Source organism: Artemia franciscana, chromosome 1, assembly GCF_032884065.1.
Source record: "Artemia franciscana chromosome 1, ASM3288406v1, whole genome shotgun sequence".
Taxonomy (NCBI): Eukaryota; Metazoa; Arthropoda; class Branchiopoda; order Anostraca; family Artemiidae; genus Artemia; species Artemia franciscana.
In genome coordinates this window covers 61,149,607-61,170,455 of record NC_088863.1, presented here as the reverse complement: position 1 = coordinate 61,170,455, position 20,849 = coordinate 61,149,607, and the positions used below count along the sequence as shown (strand labels likewise).

The following is a 20,849-nucleotide window of genomic DNA, read 5'->3' as shown; positions in this document are numbered from 1 at the left end:
TCGTATAAAATCTCCTTAGAGGCCAGTATTGCCAAGTTGGTAAAGCGATTGACTGATCATCGATTCTGATCCAAAAGCTTGACTCTCACTCTTATCTTGTGTAGCAGTTGATGATGTCATTAAGATTGGGCCAGAGGCCCTAGATCAAGGAGCAATAAGCGGAGGAGCTTCTCTCGAAACAAAAAACCTTTCGAGGTTTGTCTCAGAACCCAGATTGATGTGAAATCACTAATACCAAAAAAAAAAAAAAAAATGCAAAACAGCTTGGACAAGGGGTTTTGCAAAAAAATTAAGAATTTTTATTTCATTTTTAGGTTATGTACATTCTATTAATTTATCTATTGAAAATTCGAAGAATTTATGGAAATAAATAAAAAGGGGCTGTTATCCATTTTGTGTACAATTCCTGATTATTCATCTGTTCTTTAATTTTTTTATTAATAATAGATCTCCTTGTCAGGGTGTGTTGGATGATTCTTTAATTGCTTCAAAACGTCTTCCTAAAAAAGAAAAAAAGTTGAAACCTAATTAAAAATATAGCCTTTAGTTTTGCAATTTACTACAACTGTTAAAACTTATTTTATTGCCGCAAATAGTCAGATACACCCACAGAAGCTCATCTTAACGTTAGTTTGTCCAAAGTTTAATTTTTGCCCCTCCTATAAAGTTTAGGTTTCTTCTCATATTTTTTCTCAGACCTCTTTCCATAAACGAGACCCTCCTTTTTTGGCTCCAAATGTATGCCTAATAAGCCTGATAAGATTTTGACAGCTTATCATTTTTCACCTGTAAAAGGTATCCCATCCATGTTAACCTTTCTTTCAAGGTTGTTAAAAAAGCCTCAAAAGAGGGTGCCTGAAATTATTTTTTGGAAAAGGTCAAGCAAACCCATCTTAATTTTTTGAGGCGCCCACGTTTCACAGCCGTACTTGGCCACTGTTGCTACCGTGGTTTCCGTATCATACTCTTAGCGTTAAGATTAATATTTAAATAAATAAAAAAGGGGCTATTATCCATTTTTTGTACAGTTCCTGATTATTCAAAAAAATTTAAAAGGTCACTTAAAATTTAAAATTTAAAATTAAAAAATTTAGCGACACTCAAACCCTTGAGTAATAAATAGCCCTCCACAGGGGACATGTAATTTTGTAATTCCCTCTAACAGCATATTTAAATCAGCACTAACTTTCATGTTTAAAGATTTCTCGTAGTCGTTGTAATTGGCGACGCATGGTAGCTTCGGCAAAATAGTTGTACAGCCTACTAAGTCAGTAGCACTATTTTCTCATCATTAATTTGCGAGTTCTTTTTTCTAATAGCTCCTGGTAACAAACTGTAAGTAAGGAGCAGCCCAACTCAATAGTAACCGAAACTCTAAAAAAATGGAGATTTGATACCAATATATATATAAAAAAGAATGGAACTTTTATGCTTATTTCAAAGGGGGGATATATTTTACAATGGATGAGATTTCCACCGAGGAGATTTTCCTGAAGGGGAGGGGTATATTTCATAAAGGACCAGCCATATTTTTCGGTATTATTTGAAAAACGAACAGATATTATTCTATATGGGAAGGAACTCCTAGATACTTCACTATTTATGCTAAAATTTAACTATTTACGAGAATTGAAACACGGGGACCTTTCAATTAGAATAGGAAGCTTTTTTTAAAAGTTTTAACATATTTAGCATAAATACTAAGGCATTGAGAAAGGGACCACCCTTCATATCCGGCATAAATCTTCCAAAATTAATATTTAAATTTTGTTTTAAATTTTCATGTAAGGTGAGCCAAATTCAAATCTCCATTAGTTGAAAAACATTCAGAAATTACAATAAAAAAAAACTGAAAGTAAGGAGCAAACTTAAAACTTAAAGCGAACAGAAATCATTCCGGATATGAAAGGGACTGCCCTCTCCTCAACGGCTCTCTCTTTACGCTAAAGTTTGTATTATTTTTAAAATTAGAGTTGTGACGAAGAGTAAAAAGAGTCGAGAGTCAAGAGCAAGGCGTTGGAGAGCGGAGAGTCCCTTTCATAAATCGAATAATTTCTGTTCGTTTTAGGTTTTAAGTTCGCTCCCTACTTTCAGTTGAAAAAGTTGTTTTTTTTTTATTTAATTGTAAACTGAGACATAATGATTGGCACATCTTATACCATAATTCGGTCCATTAAATTCAATTTGCCGTTACTGCAATATTTTGAACGTTTTTCTTGTCTTTAAGCCATCTGATGATATGTACAAAGGTAATGCTGAATTGATTTTTGTTATCAACCTGTAATTCATTTGATGACTGAATTTTGTAATCCATAAGGTTTCAACGAAAACCCTGGATATTTGATCAGATCAATGGTTTTACTTTTGACATTACTTGAAAAACGTTCAGAAATCATATTAAAAAAATTAACTGAAAGTAAGGAGCGAACTCAAAACTTAAAACAAACAGAAATCATTCCGGATATGAAAGGGACTATCCTCTCCTAAACGGCTCTCTCTTTACGCTAAAGTTTTTATCATTTTTAAAATTCGAGTTGTGACAAAGAGTCAAAAGAGTCGAGAGTCAAGAGCAAGACGTTGGAGAGGGGAGAGTCCCCTTCATAAATGGAATGATTTCTGTTCGTTTTAGGTTTTAAGTTCGCTCCCTACTTTCAGTTAAAAAAAAGTCGTTTTTTTTATTTAATTGTAAACTGATACATAGCGATTGGCAAACCTTGTACCATAATTCGGTCCATTAAATTCAATTTGCCGTTACAGTAATATTTTGAACGTTCTGCTTGTCTTTAAGCCATCTGACGATGTATACAATTGTAAGGCTGGATTGATTTTTGTTATGAACCTGTAATTCATTTGATGACTGAATTTTGTAATCCATGAGGTTTTGACGAAAACCTGTATGATTGATCAGATCAATGGTTTTACTTTAGACATAACTTACTTTCTTACGAATATAAAAGAATACCAGCCAAACCGTGCCCAATGTAATTTAAGGGAATTTCCCCTAAAAATTTAATTCCACAGAGCTAGTCCAAAATCGAACCTCCTCTATCAGAGACACAAGCGTAATACTAGCTTAAAGGTAAGCTCTCATAAAATATTGTAAATTACTTAAAACAATAAGCCGAGTATTTAAATCTGTTTCATATTTGAAATACTTATCTTCTGAGGGTAGTTTACGTTGTTTGAGCCCACGATTTCTGCAATTCAGAAGGACAGTTTAGATTTAATTACTTCTTTCGAATTGTCAAAGATGCTGATAATTTATCAGCTCATTCCAATCCTTGAATGAGGGGTTAAAAAGCCAGGGATAAGGGTTCACTGTAAGAAATGAAGCTTCTAAGTCCTTTTTAGGTTGTGAAAGAGTTAAAAATAAAGTTTTAGCTGCGCGTCTCACGATAAAAATTTCAAATTATCAGCCATAGTGGTGTATAACCCTTTAGAGCCAACTAAGAGAGATAGTAGCTATCCAAGCGGATTTTAAGTACAATTACAGGAACAAATAGCCTGGATCTCAGGTAAATCTATGGTATATTTATTAGGGGATTTCAGTACCCAAATTGATAGAAAAAGGGATAGATGGTATCTTAGACTCGGTGAATTCGGTAAAGGAGAGGCAAATAGTAAAGTTTGTACACTGCTGCAATTTTTTTGGTATAACCATCAAGTTATAAAAATAAAGTATTTGCTTATAAGATGGCCTATAAGATAAAATGGTAGTCACATTCTGGTCATCCGGCACATTGTATCGGTTATTTATTTTTTGTTTTCTTTTTCTTTTTACCAGGACATTTTGGATTGAAGAATTTGTCGTAGAAACTTCGGAAAGTGTTATAGAAATCGTGAAGTAAATAGGGTAACAAAATATTAAGTGTAGCTTTACTAAATAGCCCACAAAAATAGGCCAGCTTAGAACTAATGTGATAAAAGGAATTTATGAGATGTTTTCAAAATAAAAAACACTTCACTTTTTACTTGTAACAACCTTAATGATCAAAATCGCTTACTTCACTTTCTCACTAATGAAAGACCCAAGACAAAAAGACTGTACAATTTTGAACTTGCGCAATGGACTTTCAATAGCATGATGGGGCAAAAGGCAAGACAACGTTGCACTGATGAACCACAAAGACGATCTGAGAATTATGAGGAAATTTTGTAAGGCCCATAGGCGGTTTAATCATCTACGAAATTAAAAGAAACGGCACATATACAGCATTTTGTAATATAATAGTTTTGTTTTTGTAGATATTGTTTAATACCACGCAGATACCAAGGTGTAAAATCGTTTTTGCAGTTACTGTGGCAAGCGTGACTATTAGGGTGGGGGAAGAGGAGGGACACCCATCTTCCGGCACGAAGCACCGGGATTTTTAGTAGAAACAGTAATTTTTTCTTAGAAGTAGTCTTTTTTCTTAAAACCATCGATCTTTCTTGAAAACAGTCTGTTTTTTGTTATCCATGTTTTTTTATCTTCCTAGCATTTCAAGAAGCACCAAACTCACCAAAGCACTAGAAATCCCTCCAACTCTCCCAAAAAGATCGGATCTGGTCCGGATATGTCAATCACGTATCTAAAACTAGTTTTTATTTTCGAACTCGCAAAAACAAATCCCCCCAACACCCCTAAAGAGATCGGATCTGGTCCGGCTATGACAATCACGTGTCTGAAACTTGTGCTTATTTTTTCCATTAAGCTTCATCCAACCACGCTAAGCATTTTCCAAGAATATCAGTTCCTAAGATTTGGGTTTCTCCTTCCACTCCCCTCCAAATATCCACGAGATCCGATCTGAATCGAAAATGGAAAATCTGAAACATGAGATCTTTCTACATATCAAATTTCATTAAGATCCGATCACGCATTCGTAAGATAAACATACCTCAATTTTCCGGATCTCCCCTCCCTCTAGCCCCCCCCTAGATGCTCAAATCAGGGAACGACTGCTACCAATTAAATTTTTGCATGTCCTTGACACGTATACGAATTTTCATCGTCCTAGCACGTCTAGAAGCACCCAACTCGCCAAAGCACGGGAAACCCCCCTTCCCTCCCCAACTCCTCCAAAGAGAGCAGATCTGGTCCGGTTACGTCAATTATGTATCTAGAACTTGTAATTATTTTCCTAACCAAGTTTCATCCCTGTCTCTCCACTCTAAGCGTTTTCGAAGATTTCCAGTTTCCCCCTCCAACTCCCCCCAATGTCACCAGATCAAGTAGGGATTTGAAATAAGATTTCTGAGACAAGAGGATCTTCTAAACATCAAATTTTATTAAGACGATCATCCGTTCGTAAGCTAAAAATACCAGATTTCTTCTAATTTTTCTGAATTAAATGCCGCTCCACTCTTCTCAGATGGTCGAATTGGGGAAATAACTATTTCAAATTCAATCTGGTCCGTCCCTCATACGCCTGTCAACTTTCACCGTCCTAGCTTATCTGGAAGTGCCCAAACTAGCAGTACTGGGTCTGACAGACTGACGGACGGACTGAAACTGCGATAGCTATATGACACTTGGCCGACAGACAAGTGCCATAATACAATCATAGTTCCAGCTCTTGATTCAACCTAGTAAAACTAGGTTGCTAGCTGTTGCTGACATCCAGATTGATAGCTACAACTGTAACCCAGATAGCAAAAAGTATTTTGACATTGGGTATTTGAGAGCATGCGTGGTGCAGTCGATAGCCTGTTTGAATTCTAATCCGAAGGTTGCAGGTTCAATTCCTGCTGCAGGCAATTTTTACACGTTTGTCAACTTAAAGTTTTAATAATATAATGAGCCATTAAACAAAACTTAAATTAATAACAACAAAGTGAGATCCTCTGGACTGACAAAGTTTATGACGAAATACATCAATCCTTAATGGAAAATTCATAACTGGGTTGCAGATATATCCGATGATCCGATGATTCCTGATGTTATAATAACATGATCTACTACAGTGCTCAAGAAAAATGAAGTTTTTCATAAGAAATTAATTGCATTTAATTTTTTTTTAATTACAAACATGCACTAGACGTGGCAATTTACTTTAAAATAAGCCATTAAATAGCTTTCTACGATGTTCCAGTGACTTAGGAATAGTTTTAGGAACAGTTTGGTATGTGAAATGAAAACTACCAGGGCTTTACGGAGGATATTGAACCAATCAAAAGGAACTATTTTCATCATAATGCTATCCTTTCTACTAATCATGCTACTACTATTATTATTATTACTTCTACTGCACTTACTGTCACTAAAATTACGGCTACTACTATTAATTATATTGCTAATACAGTTAAGGCTGTTATGAAGACTAAGGGTATTAAGACAAAAAATTTGGAATGTATTAAAAATGTAAGGAAATAAATCAAAACACACTACAGAACAGGCTATCAAGAAGGCACATTAGAAATTCTTTAGGAACTGTTAATGGTATTAATTTAAAGTTTAGGTGTGTTGAAGGGGACATTGAGGAAACCAAAACAGCTATGCACATACTGCTAATGATGCTGCATTATAAAATCCATTGTCAGCTCTGTCTCCTAGCTCTTATTTCCGCTTTCTGGTTAGAATCCAATATCCATTAACTTTCATCAATCTACTCAGCACGTCACTTTGCTTAGCACACCAAAATACACAAATTACTACGAAACATAAGATTAAATACAGACACATGGCGGAGTGACGCCATGCCACGGAAATTTGTCTCAACGTCAGAGCGTATGCAGTCAGTCGCGTGGCGTCTAGGTCTATCACCAACAATTACAATGAGTACCCACAAAAAAGATAACTGAAATTCAAATGATAAAATAAATGGTCTTTACAATTATTAGGCATTTCCCTTATCCCCCTCCATCTAGCCCCAACATTTAGCTTTAAGATGTTTTCCCCTACCTTATGCCATAATTTGTTGCTTTAGTTTTCCCCTTTTCTCGTGAATACTCCTGCACCCGTTATCTTTACTTTTCTCTGATTTTTATCTCATCTTTTAAAAAGCTACTCTTTTGATATTATTGTTCCTTATAAAGTTTTTGTTAATGTCTACTATAAAGTAATTGCTAACTCATTATTATTTTACTTATCAAAAACAAAAACAATTCGGGGAGAAAAACCTACTCGAAATCAATGATTTCTAGTTTTCATAAGGCAGCACTGCTTCTGTATCAGATCATTTGAAAAAGAAAAACGTTGTGAGATGTACATGCAATAAATGAGTATTTCTATTAGACTACTTAAATTTTTGTTTATGTTTTTCTAGCTTATGTGAGACGCGATATGCCAATATTGAAATTCGAATGATGGGTGATTACTTCAGGCTGGTGAAGCAACATGCTAGGCTTGCCAATTTATCTGTCCATGGGTTCCAATTATTCTCATTAAATATATTCTTGTGTGCTATGTGGAACTTAGAGAAAACTGGTCTTTTAAACAATTGTGTAATGAGTGGATAATGCTGGCTGCCTAGGTTATCAGGGCATCCAGACACCTTTTGAATACCTTAAGTTGCAACTTGGAGCAATTGAAGGATTTTCCATCCTGTAGCATTGCTCAGCAATTCTTCAAAAATTGCCATGTGGATCAATTTGGAATTGTTTTGAATATTGAGTTGGTTTTATTGACTAGGGTTTATGTTCTGGTCTGAGACTCCAAGGTGTCCCATTCCAGCCTCCATTCCTTATTGCTCCACTCCTTGTCAAGTGAGACTTTGAATTCTTTGATGGTCTTAATGGATACAGTATGATCACTCAGAGACTTCCACTGGTCTACTACCCGGTTGGTTAGGAAGTGATGGCATTCCCTCCTCTGAGCATTGACCTTTATGAACTTCTTAGAATGACCCCTTGTCTGCTGTGATGAATCAATGATGAAGAGACCATGAATTCTTTGTCATTATTAGAGAAGCATATCTATTTCTGGTTGACCCTTCTCCTCCTTGGGGCAAACTAAAAATATGTAAAGTGGGCTTGCTTACAGGTAAAATTACCTATAGAGCAAAGCATATTAGTCCATGAGAGAGGTCTGTCTTCTATATTTATTTAGTAAACCTTGTTTGAGGTCTTTTTTGTTTTTAGTTTTATATCTCTTTGTTGAATTAATATAGAAAACAGACCTTGCCCTGCTGCCTGTAGGGCTCATGGACTAATACACTTTGCTCTATTGGTAACATTACCTGTAAGCAAGCCCACTTTACACATTTTTAGTCTTTTTGGAGAGGGATTTTAGAGAGCTAAAAAATGGACATGCTTCACACTTTTTTTTAGTAGTGAAATTAAGGTCATCTCTTCTATATATTGAATAATTGTTAAGATTACATATTTACCCAAAGGATAGATATGATTCTGAAATGTAAACAATCTTTATGGGTTCATTATTCAAAAAGGATTTAAACTGAATCCAACAATCCATGGGTAAGCATGTTGTGTGGAATTGACTACTGTCAAAAATAAATAAAAGAAGAAATTTCCACCTTATTAATTATTTTTTCAAAAATGAAAGCCACTATCTTACATACTGGATAATTTTTAGAGAGATTGCAAGTTTTCAAGTGGCACTAATTTTTCCAAACCCATCCATGGACTTGGATGCTACCCAATAAAAATACTCTCATAGTAGACAATAAAACTCAACCCTATCCAATACATCCAGAAAAACTTGCTGAACTTAAAAAAAAATAATATAAAGAGAATTTCCTGTTTTTTATTAATGGATCAAGAAAGAATGAAAAGGTGTTATGTGGAGTTTATATCTTGTCCCTTAATAGTAGAATGAGCAAGAAACTGTTTGATAATCTTACTGCCATGTCAGCTGAAATAAATGCCAATAGTCTGTGGCACCCTAAGTAACATTTTAATTGGCTAACCTTAGTGTTATGTCCTATATATTTAGAGTTTGAAGTTTTGTGATTATATCTTGGAATTCCCAAGGTATTATTGTGAACAAAGGAACTTCATATCAAAAGTATTGATATTTTATTAGAGTAGTGATTTCTTATCATATCAGAATATATTGTATTGGAGAATCAATATAGTATTGTATCAAAAGTATCAATATTGTCATCATTGCTTACATAAAAAACAATAATAACAGCAATAGTCTAACTGATAATTATTGACTATTGGCTAAGTATGTTTTTCAATTTTTGAAGTGGGAGTCATTTATTTATTTATTTTGAGAAGTTTATTTGGACTTTCCTATTTATGTACTAGGATTGTTTAACCTTGTGTTAATTTACAAAGATCCTAATAGCCTGCATTAGCCTACAAGTCATGTTGTACCAAATATAACATTCCCATATTCCAAAGAAAATTGGACTTAACCCTGAAAGTACTGATGACCAACATAGGCCTCTTTTTATATAGAAATAGTTGCAGTATAGTATATGGCCTGTGCTGCTCTTTTCTTCTTGTGGTGCTACCCACTGAATTAGAAAACCCCCAAACTGGACCACAGAATAAGTGACAGTGCTTCTTGTGGTACTACCTACTGAATTTGAAAGTCTCTAAACTGGATCATAAAATAAGTGACAGTGAACCAAAACATACTTTTAGTGTGAATAGAAACAGTAATGCCTCCAAAACAGAAATGTCCATGGCAAAGCCCTAAGAAAAATGTTGATAAGTGTGTAACCTACACTGCAAACTTAGATGAGAGCTCATCAGCACTAGACTGTGATGACTGAAAATTGGGTCTGTGCAGCTTGCCTAAAACTAACTGACTCTGAATAGGATCTGCTGAATAAAATGGTGGAGAAAATCAGTCTCAGGTGGGTGTGTCCAGCATGCAAAGCATGTCCCCAGAGTGCTTCACACCATGGTACTTCAGCAGCCAAGATCACATCTATTGTTGGCAATACACTAACCATGCTACAACAAAGTATAAACCAGTCCATTGCACAGTTGGCAGAAAGTCTGAGAACCAAGCTAACAACCATCTCTGAAAAAGTTAATGTGGTTGAATTGTCTCTTGTACAAAAGTGTAGTGCTAATGATGCTTGGCAAATTTTGCAAAGCAAAGTTTCTTCTCTGCAGCTCAACCTTAGACAAACATTAGAGTTGGATGTTTGTCATATTGTTTGTGCTAGAAAAGAAAGAGAGAATAGGAAAACAATGTCATTGTTTAAGATATACAACCCTCCCAGGATGCCAGCAGAGCTATTCTTTCAATCCTAGAGAATGATTTTGGTATAAAATGCAACTCAGTAACCAAAATACAAAGATTCCTGCTTTGCACCAGAGAGGGGCCAACAGTGAGCCATCAGGTACTAAAAAAGAAAGTTTTGCAGAAAACTTTGAGAAGAAAGGTCAAATACAATCTAGAAACGAAATGTCAAGGGAAAAACAGGCCTGCCAAAAAACACTTATAGAAGAGCTTAAAGCCAGAACTGCCACAGGGGAGATAAACCTAGCCATCCATGACTTTCAAATTGTGCTGAAAAACAGACCAAGCCAAAGAAAGCACTCCCATCCCAGTTGGTGGCCATGCAGTGCTAAACCTGCATAATAGGAGACTTGTATATAGTGTTATAATTAAAGTGTCTAGTTATAGTAAGCATAGTATAGGACTAAGGTCCAATAGTATAGTAAACATAGTATAGCATAGTATAGGTCCAAGACCTGTGGCAAAGTTCTTTTGCGTTCTAAAGTGATGATGAATCATCCCCAACAGCAGCAGATACATCCTTGACATTCACAACTACCAATTCTGGTATCATGTCTATAGAATCTCAGTCAGATGCTGCCCCCTTTGAGCCAATTGAACATGTAAGTCCAGAACTTAGGAGTCTGGTATACCAAAAGGACTATGACCTAGTTTTATTAACAGAAGTGTGTCCTAAGAATTCAAGAACAAGGCTAGAAGATTCTCATATTAATATGCCCAGTTACCAAGTTGTTTCTTACCTTTCTTGTACAAGATGCAAACAGGGTGTTCTAGCTATGATCAAAAATACATATGCAGTACATGAGCTGAGCATTGAGGAAAATACAGCCTCTGTTGAATGTGTATGGTTTGACCTTACTGATAAAGACCAGCGCCAATGCTCTCTCAGAGCTGGTTGTATCTATCAAAGCCTGTCTTCACCCTCAGATATTGAGACAGAATACTCTTTGCTCTCTCTCTCTCTCTTTCATTCATTAATGTTCTGTCAAGCTATTCAAAACTTTAAAGGCAATTTTATTGTTGGACATGACTTCAGTTTTCCAGAACTGATCTGGAAGGATAGGTACCTTTACTACTCTACTGCCAATAGCCCCATTAAAGCTAGACCTTTTCTTGATATTGTAAATGACCTTTCTGCCTACCAACTAATTGAGCAACCCACTTGGTTTCCCCCTCCCAAACAATCCATGGTATTAGATCTGGTGTTTGGAAACAGAGGCAATTCAGAAGGTAAACTATCTCCCACCAGTCAGGAAAAGCAACCATCTTGCCATAGAAATAATCATCTCTAAATGTCCAGTGAAAAGTAAATACAAAAGACAGGCTTACACAGAGTATGAGGCAATTAGAAAGGAGCTAAGACTCATCAACTGGGATGAGCTACTTCAGGGAGATGTCAATGAACAGTGGGAAAAATTCCTGACTGTTGTCACTGAGATTCAGAGTAGAAACACAACAGAATGGCTGGTTCCCATACCAAAGACATTACTGTATATAACCCCTTTCATTAAAAGACAAAGAAATCAGAAACTGCACCAATGGAAGAAAAGGGACAAGTCTGGTCACTATAAAAAGTATGTCCAAGCTTGGAACAGACTACAAAATTTGACAAAACAACTGTACCAAAATTTTGAGCTTGAACTTGCCAATGAATACAAGAGTAACCCAAAAAAGTTTTGGAATTATGTGTCCAGCAAAGACCATGCTAGGTGCTGTGTTAAATGCCTCACTACTGTTGATGGAAGAGAAGCAACTGACAGCTAGAAACTAGCAAACCTACTAAACAACCAGTTGACTTCTGTCTTCACAACAGAGCCAGATAGTGAGCCTCAACCCCTTCTTAAAAACAACATATCATGTCCCATGAGCACGGTTTTTATCACTGTACCTATTGTGGAAAAGAGGCTAAAAAAACCTTGATACCAACAAATCAGCTGGTCCTGACAGAATCCACCTGAAGTTGCTCAAAGTAACAGCCACCAAGATTTCCCCTGCTTTGTGCTATCTACTTCAGTTTTCTCTTGACAGCAGAGTTGTTCCCTTACAATGGAAGACACCCATATTCAAAAAGGGGGACCAATCTAAAGCTGAAAACTATATACCTATAAGCCTGACGTCTACTGTTGCTAAGGTTTTAGAGAGAATTATAAACAATGCATTTCCCAAGCACCTTGTATCCAACAGCATTATTTCAGATAAACAAGATGTTTTCTTCCCCCAGTAAGTCAGTTGAAAACAACCTACTCAAAACTTACAGGCTAATTACTCAACTTCTTGACAGAGGATTTTCTGGCAACCTAATTCTGATAGGCATTGTTAAAGCCTTTGACAAAGTCCCTTATAGTCATTTGCACTCTAAATTCACAGCTGTGGACATTAACAAAGAGCTGGCTGATTGGCTAATGGACTTCCTTGGTGGCAGAATGCAAAAGGAGAGAAGGTCTATTCAATACCTTGCTAAGTTCTGAGCATTTTCCCTCAAAGGACTGTCCTTGGACCAACCTTATTCCTCATCTACATCACTGATTTGGTAGCTGAAACAAAAAAACACCTGACTCTTTTTGCTGACAAATTCAAGCTATTTAGTACCACAGACAACAATAGCCTACAGGCCAATCCAAACCAAATTCAAGCATTGGCAGGTAAGTGGCTTCTCTCCTTCAACATCTCAAAGTCTGTCACTCTTCATTTTGGCCATGGTAATCTGCAGCACCAGTCCACTATGTTCAACAGCAAAAGGTCATGAACAGTCCAGCTTCCTACTTCTAGTAGTGGTAGAGACCTAGGAGTCCTGTTGGATGACAGTTTAAAATTTCATGAACACACCACCCAAGCAGTTTTGAGAGTAAACGCAAATTTGGGACTCCTGAAAAGAACCGCCAGTAGTCAATCCTCCACAGTTTTTCAGAAACTGTACAAAGCTTGGGTCCGGCCAATCCTGGATTTTGGAACATGTGTTGCTGGTCTTTTCTACAAGAGTGACATCCAGCTTGTTGAAAGTATCCAAAGGAGAGCCACCAAATGCTTCAACGGTTTATGCAGTCAGCCCTACTGCAGTAGGCTACAATCTGCTAAGTTCCCAACAATTTATTATTGGCATGCGTGTAATGACATGATGCTCACCTACAGGTACCTCCAGCAAGCAGACCAGAAGCTATTCACCTTCTCTCCCCACTAAAGACAAACACGAGGACTTTCCAAAAAGCCATTCAAATCCACTGTTAACACCAAGGTCTGATTATATTTTTCAGCCAGAAAGTAGCAAATGATTAGAAACAACTAAGCCAAGTGACAATTTCCCCAACCTCGCCTGAGGAATTCAAAAAGAGCCTTGACAAGAATTAGAAGGCCAAACCATGGAGTTTCCAGTGGGAAAACTCTTCCCAGCCCTCACTACCCTAACACTCTTGGAAGACAATAGAGATTCAGCTTGGAGGATGATGCAACTTATCATACCCAACCATTTCGCACACTCAATCCAAAGTTGCTGTTTTGCGGTGGTGCCAACTCTAAATTGCTAGAGAATGATTCTTGAACCACACCCACCATGTGATCACTGTTACCAAGTGGCCTGAAATTGCATCTCTCCAGCACTCTTTAGTCCTGATAGTTTGTTGCTTCACCATACACAACGACCAGATCTATTGCCATCATCAAATATGGAGCATCACAGTTCTTGCAACTAATTTGCTCTGAAGTGCGAATTAAGGTAATATTATGGCTTTGGAACATTTTAAGAATAATTACACCTTTAGTTCTAATGTGCAAAATATTATAATACATGCTGATTCTATGTCTATCCTTGACAAGACATCTCACTGCAATATAGATATAGATACTTTCGATTGTTGCATATTTACAACTGCACTTGCTTCAAGTGGCATATTGTCAAAATTCCAACATATTCTAAGCTACTCAGGAATTATAGGTAGACAAGCCAAATTTGTCTTGTTTCTCCAGTAAAGATTACTCCAAAATTTACCATAGAATCTATGCAGGCTTAAATTATCTAAACCTGCAGGCTTTCTTCTATCAAATACCAAACTCTACTGTTGTAGCTCCCCCTCCCCATTTTGCAGATATTGCAATGCAAGAAATCAAACAATTGACCATTGCCCATGTGAATATGATATGCTAAGGTCTGCAAAGTATATTCTTTAAAGTAAACTGTTAAAGTGTTTCAAATGCTAAAAAATTCCTCATCAATCAAAAGGCTGGCCAATCTAACCTGAACAAATAGTACCAAACTCCATATATATACCTGGATTATCCAGTGCCTAGAATCGAAATAGTTACTACAAGACACATGATTAAAACTGAGCTAGAAACTACTGTTACAAACCAAGCTGACTACAGTGGCAGATCCAGGGGAATACAAGCCCCCCCCCCCCTGTTGTAATGGTGAATTTGTGGTTGGGTCCGTTTGCTCTGGTTTGGGTTGGGATAAAAGTTTTTTTTTGAATTGGTTTTTAATTGTTTAGTTTTTAATAATTTTTTTATTATTAAGACTGTTTCTGTTTGCAAACAAGTTTGAAACAAGGTTTTAGTTACTTAGTGTGGTCTCTGTTAGATTTTACTAATGACACATGCTGCCAAAAAGTATGTCATTAAATTTTGGCTTACCAGGAGAATCTGTTTGTTTTACCACCAAAGCCAACTGTAAGGTGAAAACCTTCATTTCATAATAACGAGGAGGGGAAATGTAAAATCCTGACTGCTTTAGGCTGTCAAAATGATATTTCAGGATTTTGCTGTCACAACAGGGCTGAAAAGCAAAATATTTAATTCTTTTTCCTTAAATTACCTTAAATCGCAGCTTGGAGCGATATAAGGATTATCTATCCTTGTGATGCTCCATGAGAAAAAAGAATTCGTTTGGTGTAGATTGTGGCTGTTAGATTAGCCTCTTGTGGAGGACTCTGCAGCTTCCCAATTGTAAAGGAACTCCTGGCAGAGCCATTCCTTATCAAGGTGGGACTTGAACATGTCAGTTGAAGTAGCGGAAACCGTTTCTTCAGAGAGCTGGTTCCACATATTGATGATTCTTTGGCTGAAGAAGTGGGTTCTATGTCTACTCGTGGAACGCTGCATGGAGAGCTTCAAAGAATGTCCTCTAGTACCAGAATGCAAGGGCTGTGCAAAGAGACCGGGAAGGGTATATTTATGAGGATTTTTTTGGTTAAAATAATGTCACCCCTTTTCCGTCGGTATGTCAGCGTCGGCAGCTTCAAACGACGTAGTCTTTCTTCGTATGGAAATTTATTCATGTTGCTAACCATCTTAGTGGCACGACGCTGGACATCCTCAAGCAACTTCTTATCTTTTTTAAAGAAAGGGGCTGCCAATGAAATTCCAACCTCCAGGCGTGGACGTACAAGCGCCTTATATAACCTCAAAAGAACTCTAGGGTGTTGGCTGGTGATGGTTCTTTTTATGATACCGAGGGTTTTATTTGCAGAAGATGAAACAGACTTAGCTTGGCTGCTAAACTTTAATTGGTGATCTACAATAACCCCAAGATCTCTTTCATCAGAAACAGCAGAAAGGAAGTTGTCTTGAAGGAAATACTTATGATGCTTGTTATGTTTGCCAAAATGGATTACATGGCATTTGTCAATATTGAAAGTCAGAAGCCACATGTTAGCCCATCTTCCTATACTATCAAGATCTGTTTGAATTGATTGCTGGTCAGAGGGAGTAGCCGCTTTTCCAACTATTTTTGAGTCATCAGCGTAAAGGGTAATAAGATTTGAAAGAAGGGTGGGTAATTCGTTAACATAGAAGTTGAAAAGTGTTGGTCCAAGTATAGTGCCCTGGGGCACGCCACTTAATACGATTGTGGGAGAAGAGAAATGAGGAATTCCTTGCGAATCAAAAACTCTGACACTCTGTGATCATTTAGAAAGAAAGCCCATAATCCACTGTACAACACCTTCGTTGACACCTGCAGCCCTCAATTTGATTATGAGGAATTCATGATAAACTTTGTCGAATGCTTTGGACAGATCAAGAAGAATCATGTCGACAGGAAAACCCTTATCAAAAAATTCCTGTCAAAAATTTGTTTTTAAGTCTTGCTATAGCACTGAGGCAAAGAAATTGGTATCATTACTTTTTTGGCTGTCTGTTTTGGTTTTTCGGGTTTCCTTTTTTTTGCGAAACAGAGTGATTTTTACAACATTGTTGTTTTGTAGGGGGTTTGTATAATAGAAAGTAAATGTGAGAAGTGCAAAATTTATTACTTTAAATTTTGGATTTTGTTTTGCAAATAGTGGCCACTTTACTGCCTATTTTCATCTAATTAGAGCTCTACATGATGTGACAAATCACCTCTGTTCATCCTTAAACATTAAAGTAAAGCCCATACTCTTTAAACTTTAATAAATTTTAATAAATTTAATATATTTCAATAAACTTTAATAAATAGATTTTCCCAAAATTGTTTATAAATGAAGACCAATAATTATGTGTTTATTTTTTTTTTTTTTTATCTAACTGGTATAGACGGGTCTCTGAATTCTCAGTTTGAATCAGTGGAATGGCACTGATTTTTTTCAAACATTTAAAAATAAAAAAAAATTGTAGAAAGGGGAAATTCACAAAACTTGAGTTAACCACGGAAACAGAATACAACTGCAATATTACTTCAGATTTTTTCACCTTCTCAATACCAAACAGTCGCAAAATATTGTTATGTTTTTGTATAGGGGTTGAATATATTTGTCCATAAAATTGTCTAAACTGTTATATATACCACTGAGTATTTTTATACTCATCTTGATGCATGCCATCCAATCATATTTCCACTATTAGTTGTTTATAAATCAACATTTTTACAGGACAATTCTCTTACTTAACGCTAAATCTGAGTCAGATTCCAAATTTTTACTTTTTTCTGAACAGACATATCAAGATTTAAATGTTTGAATTGAATATCTGAAAATATCAAGATTAAAACAAATTAATTAGAAATCTCCACAGCTTAAAACCCTGAGAATTTAAATCACCAATCTATATCTATCACATACAAACATAACAAACACATAATTATTTGTATTTCGACACATTTACTTAGTTTGGAGCACATATTTATATGTATCTTTAATAGGATTCCTATTTCTTTTTTGACGATTTTGGTCTGTATTCAAATATTTTAGGATAAATAGAAGAGGAAATACTAACGAAGAGTTCTAAACTGATAAGACTCTAGACTGAAAGGACTGCCCATTATAAACGTTCATCAAAATATTGAGGTAGGCATCGGCCATGTAATAAATAGATATGGCTGGAGTGTAATCAAGAAATAGACTTTTTCTTATAAAATTGTGAATTCTGCAATTTAACCAAAATTTTTGATTAGTAAATTTTTGAGATTTTGTTGAAGTTCACACTGTTTATTAAAACACTATTTTTGAAAAGAAACAGTGATTAGTTAATGCTTTATTGCCTATGTTTAAAACCCTCGTTTTAAATGTCTTTTATGCATTTCTATCTCTTTGTTCTGTTTTTCTTGTTACACCCCTAAAAGAACTAGTATATAGTGCTTAATATATCTTTTACCAAAATACAAGCTGTGTCTTTATCCCCATTTCCTGCTCTTCATTATTATCATAGTTACTAAGCCATGCCTCAAAGTTAGGCAATATACTAAATGGTTTAACCTATACAAATTGTCACAAAGTTTTTTCTATAGATAGTGAACAGCTTTTAGTTTTTCATTGCGGGGTAGTTTTTTTTTTAACATACGATTTTTATCAGTATTTTTATACCATTTTAATTTCAACAAATTTATTAGAAATTTAACCCTCGCCAGATTTTAGATTAAATTTATAACCATTTCCACTAACTACCTATGACGCATTATTGTTGAGGTTTCTTTTAAATTGCTGATATTTCTTTGTCTGCAAGTTTATTGAAGCAACCTATTATGCACCACCCGCTAAAGAAAATACTGGATCCGGCCCTGTTTGAAGCTGGATATAAAATATCATCTGTAGGTGCATGTAGTAAGTATAATAAGAAAAATTACCTGAAAATTGCGATTCTATAAGATTTTCCTTTTATCTGTTTAAAATTATTTTTAAAATTAGAATTTTTCCAGGCAGCCCCATATTTTCGTCAGTGTTGCCACGTTTATCCATGAAAATAAATTAGCAACACTATATAAATTAGCAACAACACATCATATTTTTTATAGATGATATTTTTATGGTGGGGTAGTTTTCATAGCTTACATATTTTTGTATCAATGTCTCTATACCATTTTAATTTCAACATATTTATTAGAACTTATACCCTCACCAGATTTTAGATTAAATGTACAACCATTTCCATTACCTACCTACGACACATAATTGTCGAGGTTACCTTTTAATTACAGGTATCTCTACAGGTATCTTTGTTTGTTAGTTTATTGAAGCATCCTATTGCCCCCCCCCCCAAAAAAAAGAAAATCCCGGATCTGCCCCTGGCTGATTAGACCCGTGCCAAGAGTAATAAATCAAAATATATATCAGAATATTCATGTTCCTAAAATCAAAAGAGCTATTTCAAGATAAACAATTTAGCAGCCATGTGTAATAATCCAACACAACTCATATGAAGAGACAAAGGGAGGAGGGCTATATAGTCTTGATTGGAAAGTCCATTTCTAAGCAAACAGAAGAAGAGAAGGTCCTAAGGCCCAGCTTTATGTTTTCCTATTATATAGATTAAAATTACTTTCATGATGAAGATGTTCAGGAATCTGTAAGTCCCATCAAATAACTTTATAATGTGTTTAGAATTCCTCCTTTTATTGTTGTGTAAAATCAGAATTAGTTATGTAACCTACAAGTATATAATCCTTAAATACCAATTTCGGTTGAAATCAAACACCATTGGGAAAAAAATGGATTGATTTTGAAGAGCTACATGAAAAAAATGGATTGACATTGTGAAGAGCTACATGACCAAGGCTAGGATCCCAACGCTTCTTCAGCAGCCCTACAGCCCAGATTTGGGCTGCTGGACTTTTTTGTCCTTTCCTGAAAAGGTTGATTAAAGGCAAGCATTTTGAGATGACAGAGGGGATCCAAGCAGCATGCACCATGGCTCTCAAGGCCATTCCAGAGAATGCATACCATGACACTTCAATGCTTGGAATTTGTGCTGATAGTACTACATTGATACAGAAGTTTTGAAAGTTTTCAAAGACTGTAATAACTGGCTGAATAAATGTTCTTAATTTGAATCGGTCTTATTTCTTTCCAGACAAACCCTGTATATGCCCTCGGAATGTTTTCATTATTAAATTCTAATAGTTCACGCTGAAAAACATTAGACAATTCCCTCAGTAATCCTCAGGGATCCTGATTTGATGGGCATGGAGTAAGTCTGTATCTGCAAAGCCCTGGTGAAGACTGTGAGTATGGTGTGGGTGTAGGACCCCAAAAACTCTGGTCCTTGGGGCGAATTACAACATACTTAAGTTGGCAAGGCAAGGGCTTGGGGTTTGGAGGGGGGGAAATCCCAAAGACTACTCAGGACTGAAAATCCTTATCATGTAGACTGAAAATACTTGTATCACTATTTGATTGGAACTAGATGTGACAAGGCTGCTGTCTGTGAACCTCTTTTCTTATTAGGTGGTTTAATTTTAATATCCTTGCTGCATAATTGGCTTTTGATTTTTTATCAGGAAGGTAAGACAACCTTAGATATCATTTTTGTCAAAAAGTAAAGAAACTGGAAGGCTGATGGGTTCAAGGGCCTAAGAGTTTTTTTTTGAGCCTTTGCCCCTTCAGATTGTTTCTGTCACTGTCTGATCTATATTCTATACCTCATTTTATGCATCCCATTCTTCTAAAAAAGAAATGTGGTTTAAACAGCTTGAAAGTGGATGTCCCTGCACTTTAAATGCACTAGAATATTATTTACAGTTATATGACTTGTCCATAAGAAATTGTGATGATGTCTTGTAGTATTCCACCACTTTTTTGTCTTTGTTGTTGTTTTTTTTTTCTGTCTGTTATCAGATGCTTATTACATATTTTGTTTCAGTTTTTTTCTGGCTACTGCTTCATGAATCCATACATAACAGGCGAATGAAATGAAGTTTGCACAACACTTAAGTGCTCACATAACACCAGAATGGAGAAAACAGTATATTAATTATGAGGTATTGTCCATTTTTGTTTTAGTTCAAAGTTTTGATTATATACAAGTGTCAAGTTTTAGAATTCTTGGTCCAAGTTTGAAACTAAAAAGTTTATTTAGATGAAAAGGAAGGTCTGCCTGGTTGAAAATATTTTCAACTAGAAAAAACATGTTTATTGATAAATTCAAGTTCTTCTATCAAAATACAGGCACATGATTTCTAGATAAGGGTACTAGAAGCAATGTTCTGCCATCATATATAGTAAAGAGCTAGAAGGTTTTAAAGATAAGAGATATTTATTTAATAAAATATCTATAACAAGCCCCTAAGGACCAAATTTACAGTTTGGAGTCATAAAACCAAAAAAATAAAAAAGCACAACAACTAAAAAACCCGTAAAACAATGCCAAAAACAGCAATATCTGAATGGCAATACCATTCATTAGTCAAAAATATTAAGTGTCAAAATGTCAGAAAGTTAAAAAGGTAAAAACTATAAAAGAGTGAAATAAAATTAGTGTGCAAAAGGTTTAAAAGATAACATAAAAGCAAGGAGGAGGGAAC

At 35.7% G+C, this 20,849-nt stretch overlaps 1 protein-coding gene across 3 annotated transcripts in view; it reads left to right on the top strand.

Annotated features, from left to right (window-relative positions):
- Positions 1–7,094: 7,094 nt before the first annotated feature.
- LOC136032286 (solute carrier family 53 member 1-like) overlaps positions 7,095–20,849 on the top strand; it is an 86,133-nt gene continuing 72,378 nt past the window's right edge. The window contains exons 1-2 of one of the 3 annotated variants that reach the window (XM_065712565.1): positions 7,095–7,186; positions 20,189–20,306. In XM_065712565.1, coding sequence (XP_065568637.1) covers positions 20,238–20,306 — 69 coding nt within the window. In that variant the 5' untranslated portion in view covers positions 7,095–7,186; positions 20,189–20,237. Of the gene's footprint in view, positions 7,204–17,323; positions 17,401–20,188; positions 20,307–20,849 lie in introns of those variants that run through there. The other 2 variants (XM_065712558.1, XM_065712575.1) reach the window with 2 other exon arrangements.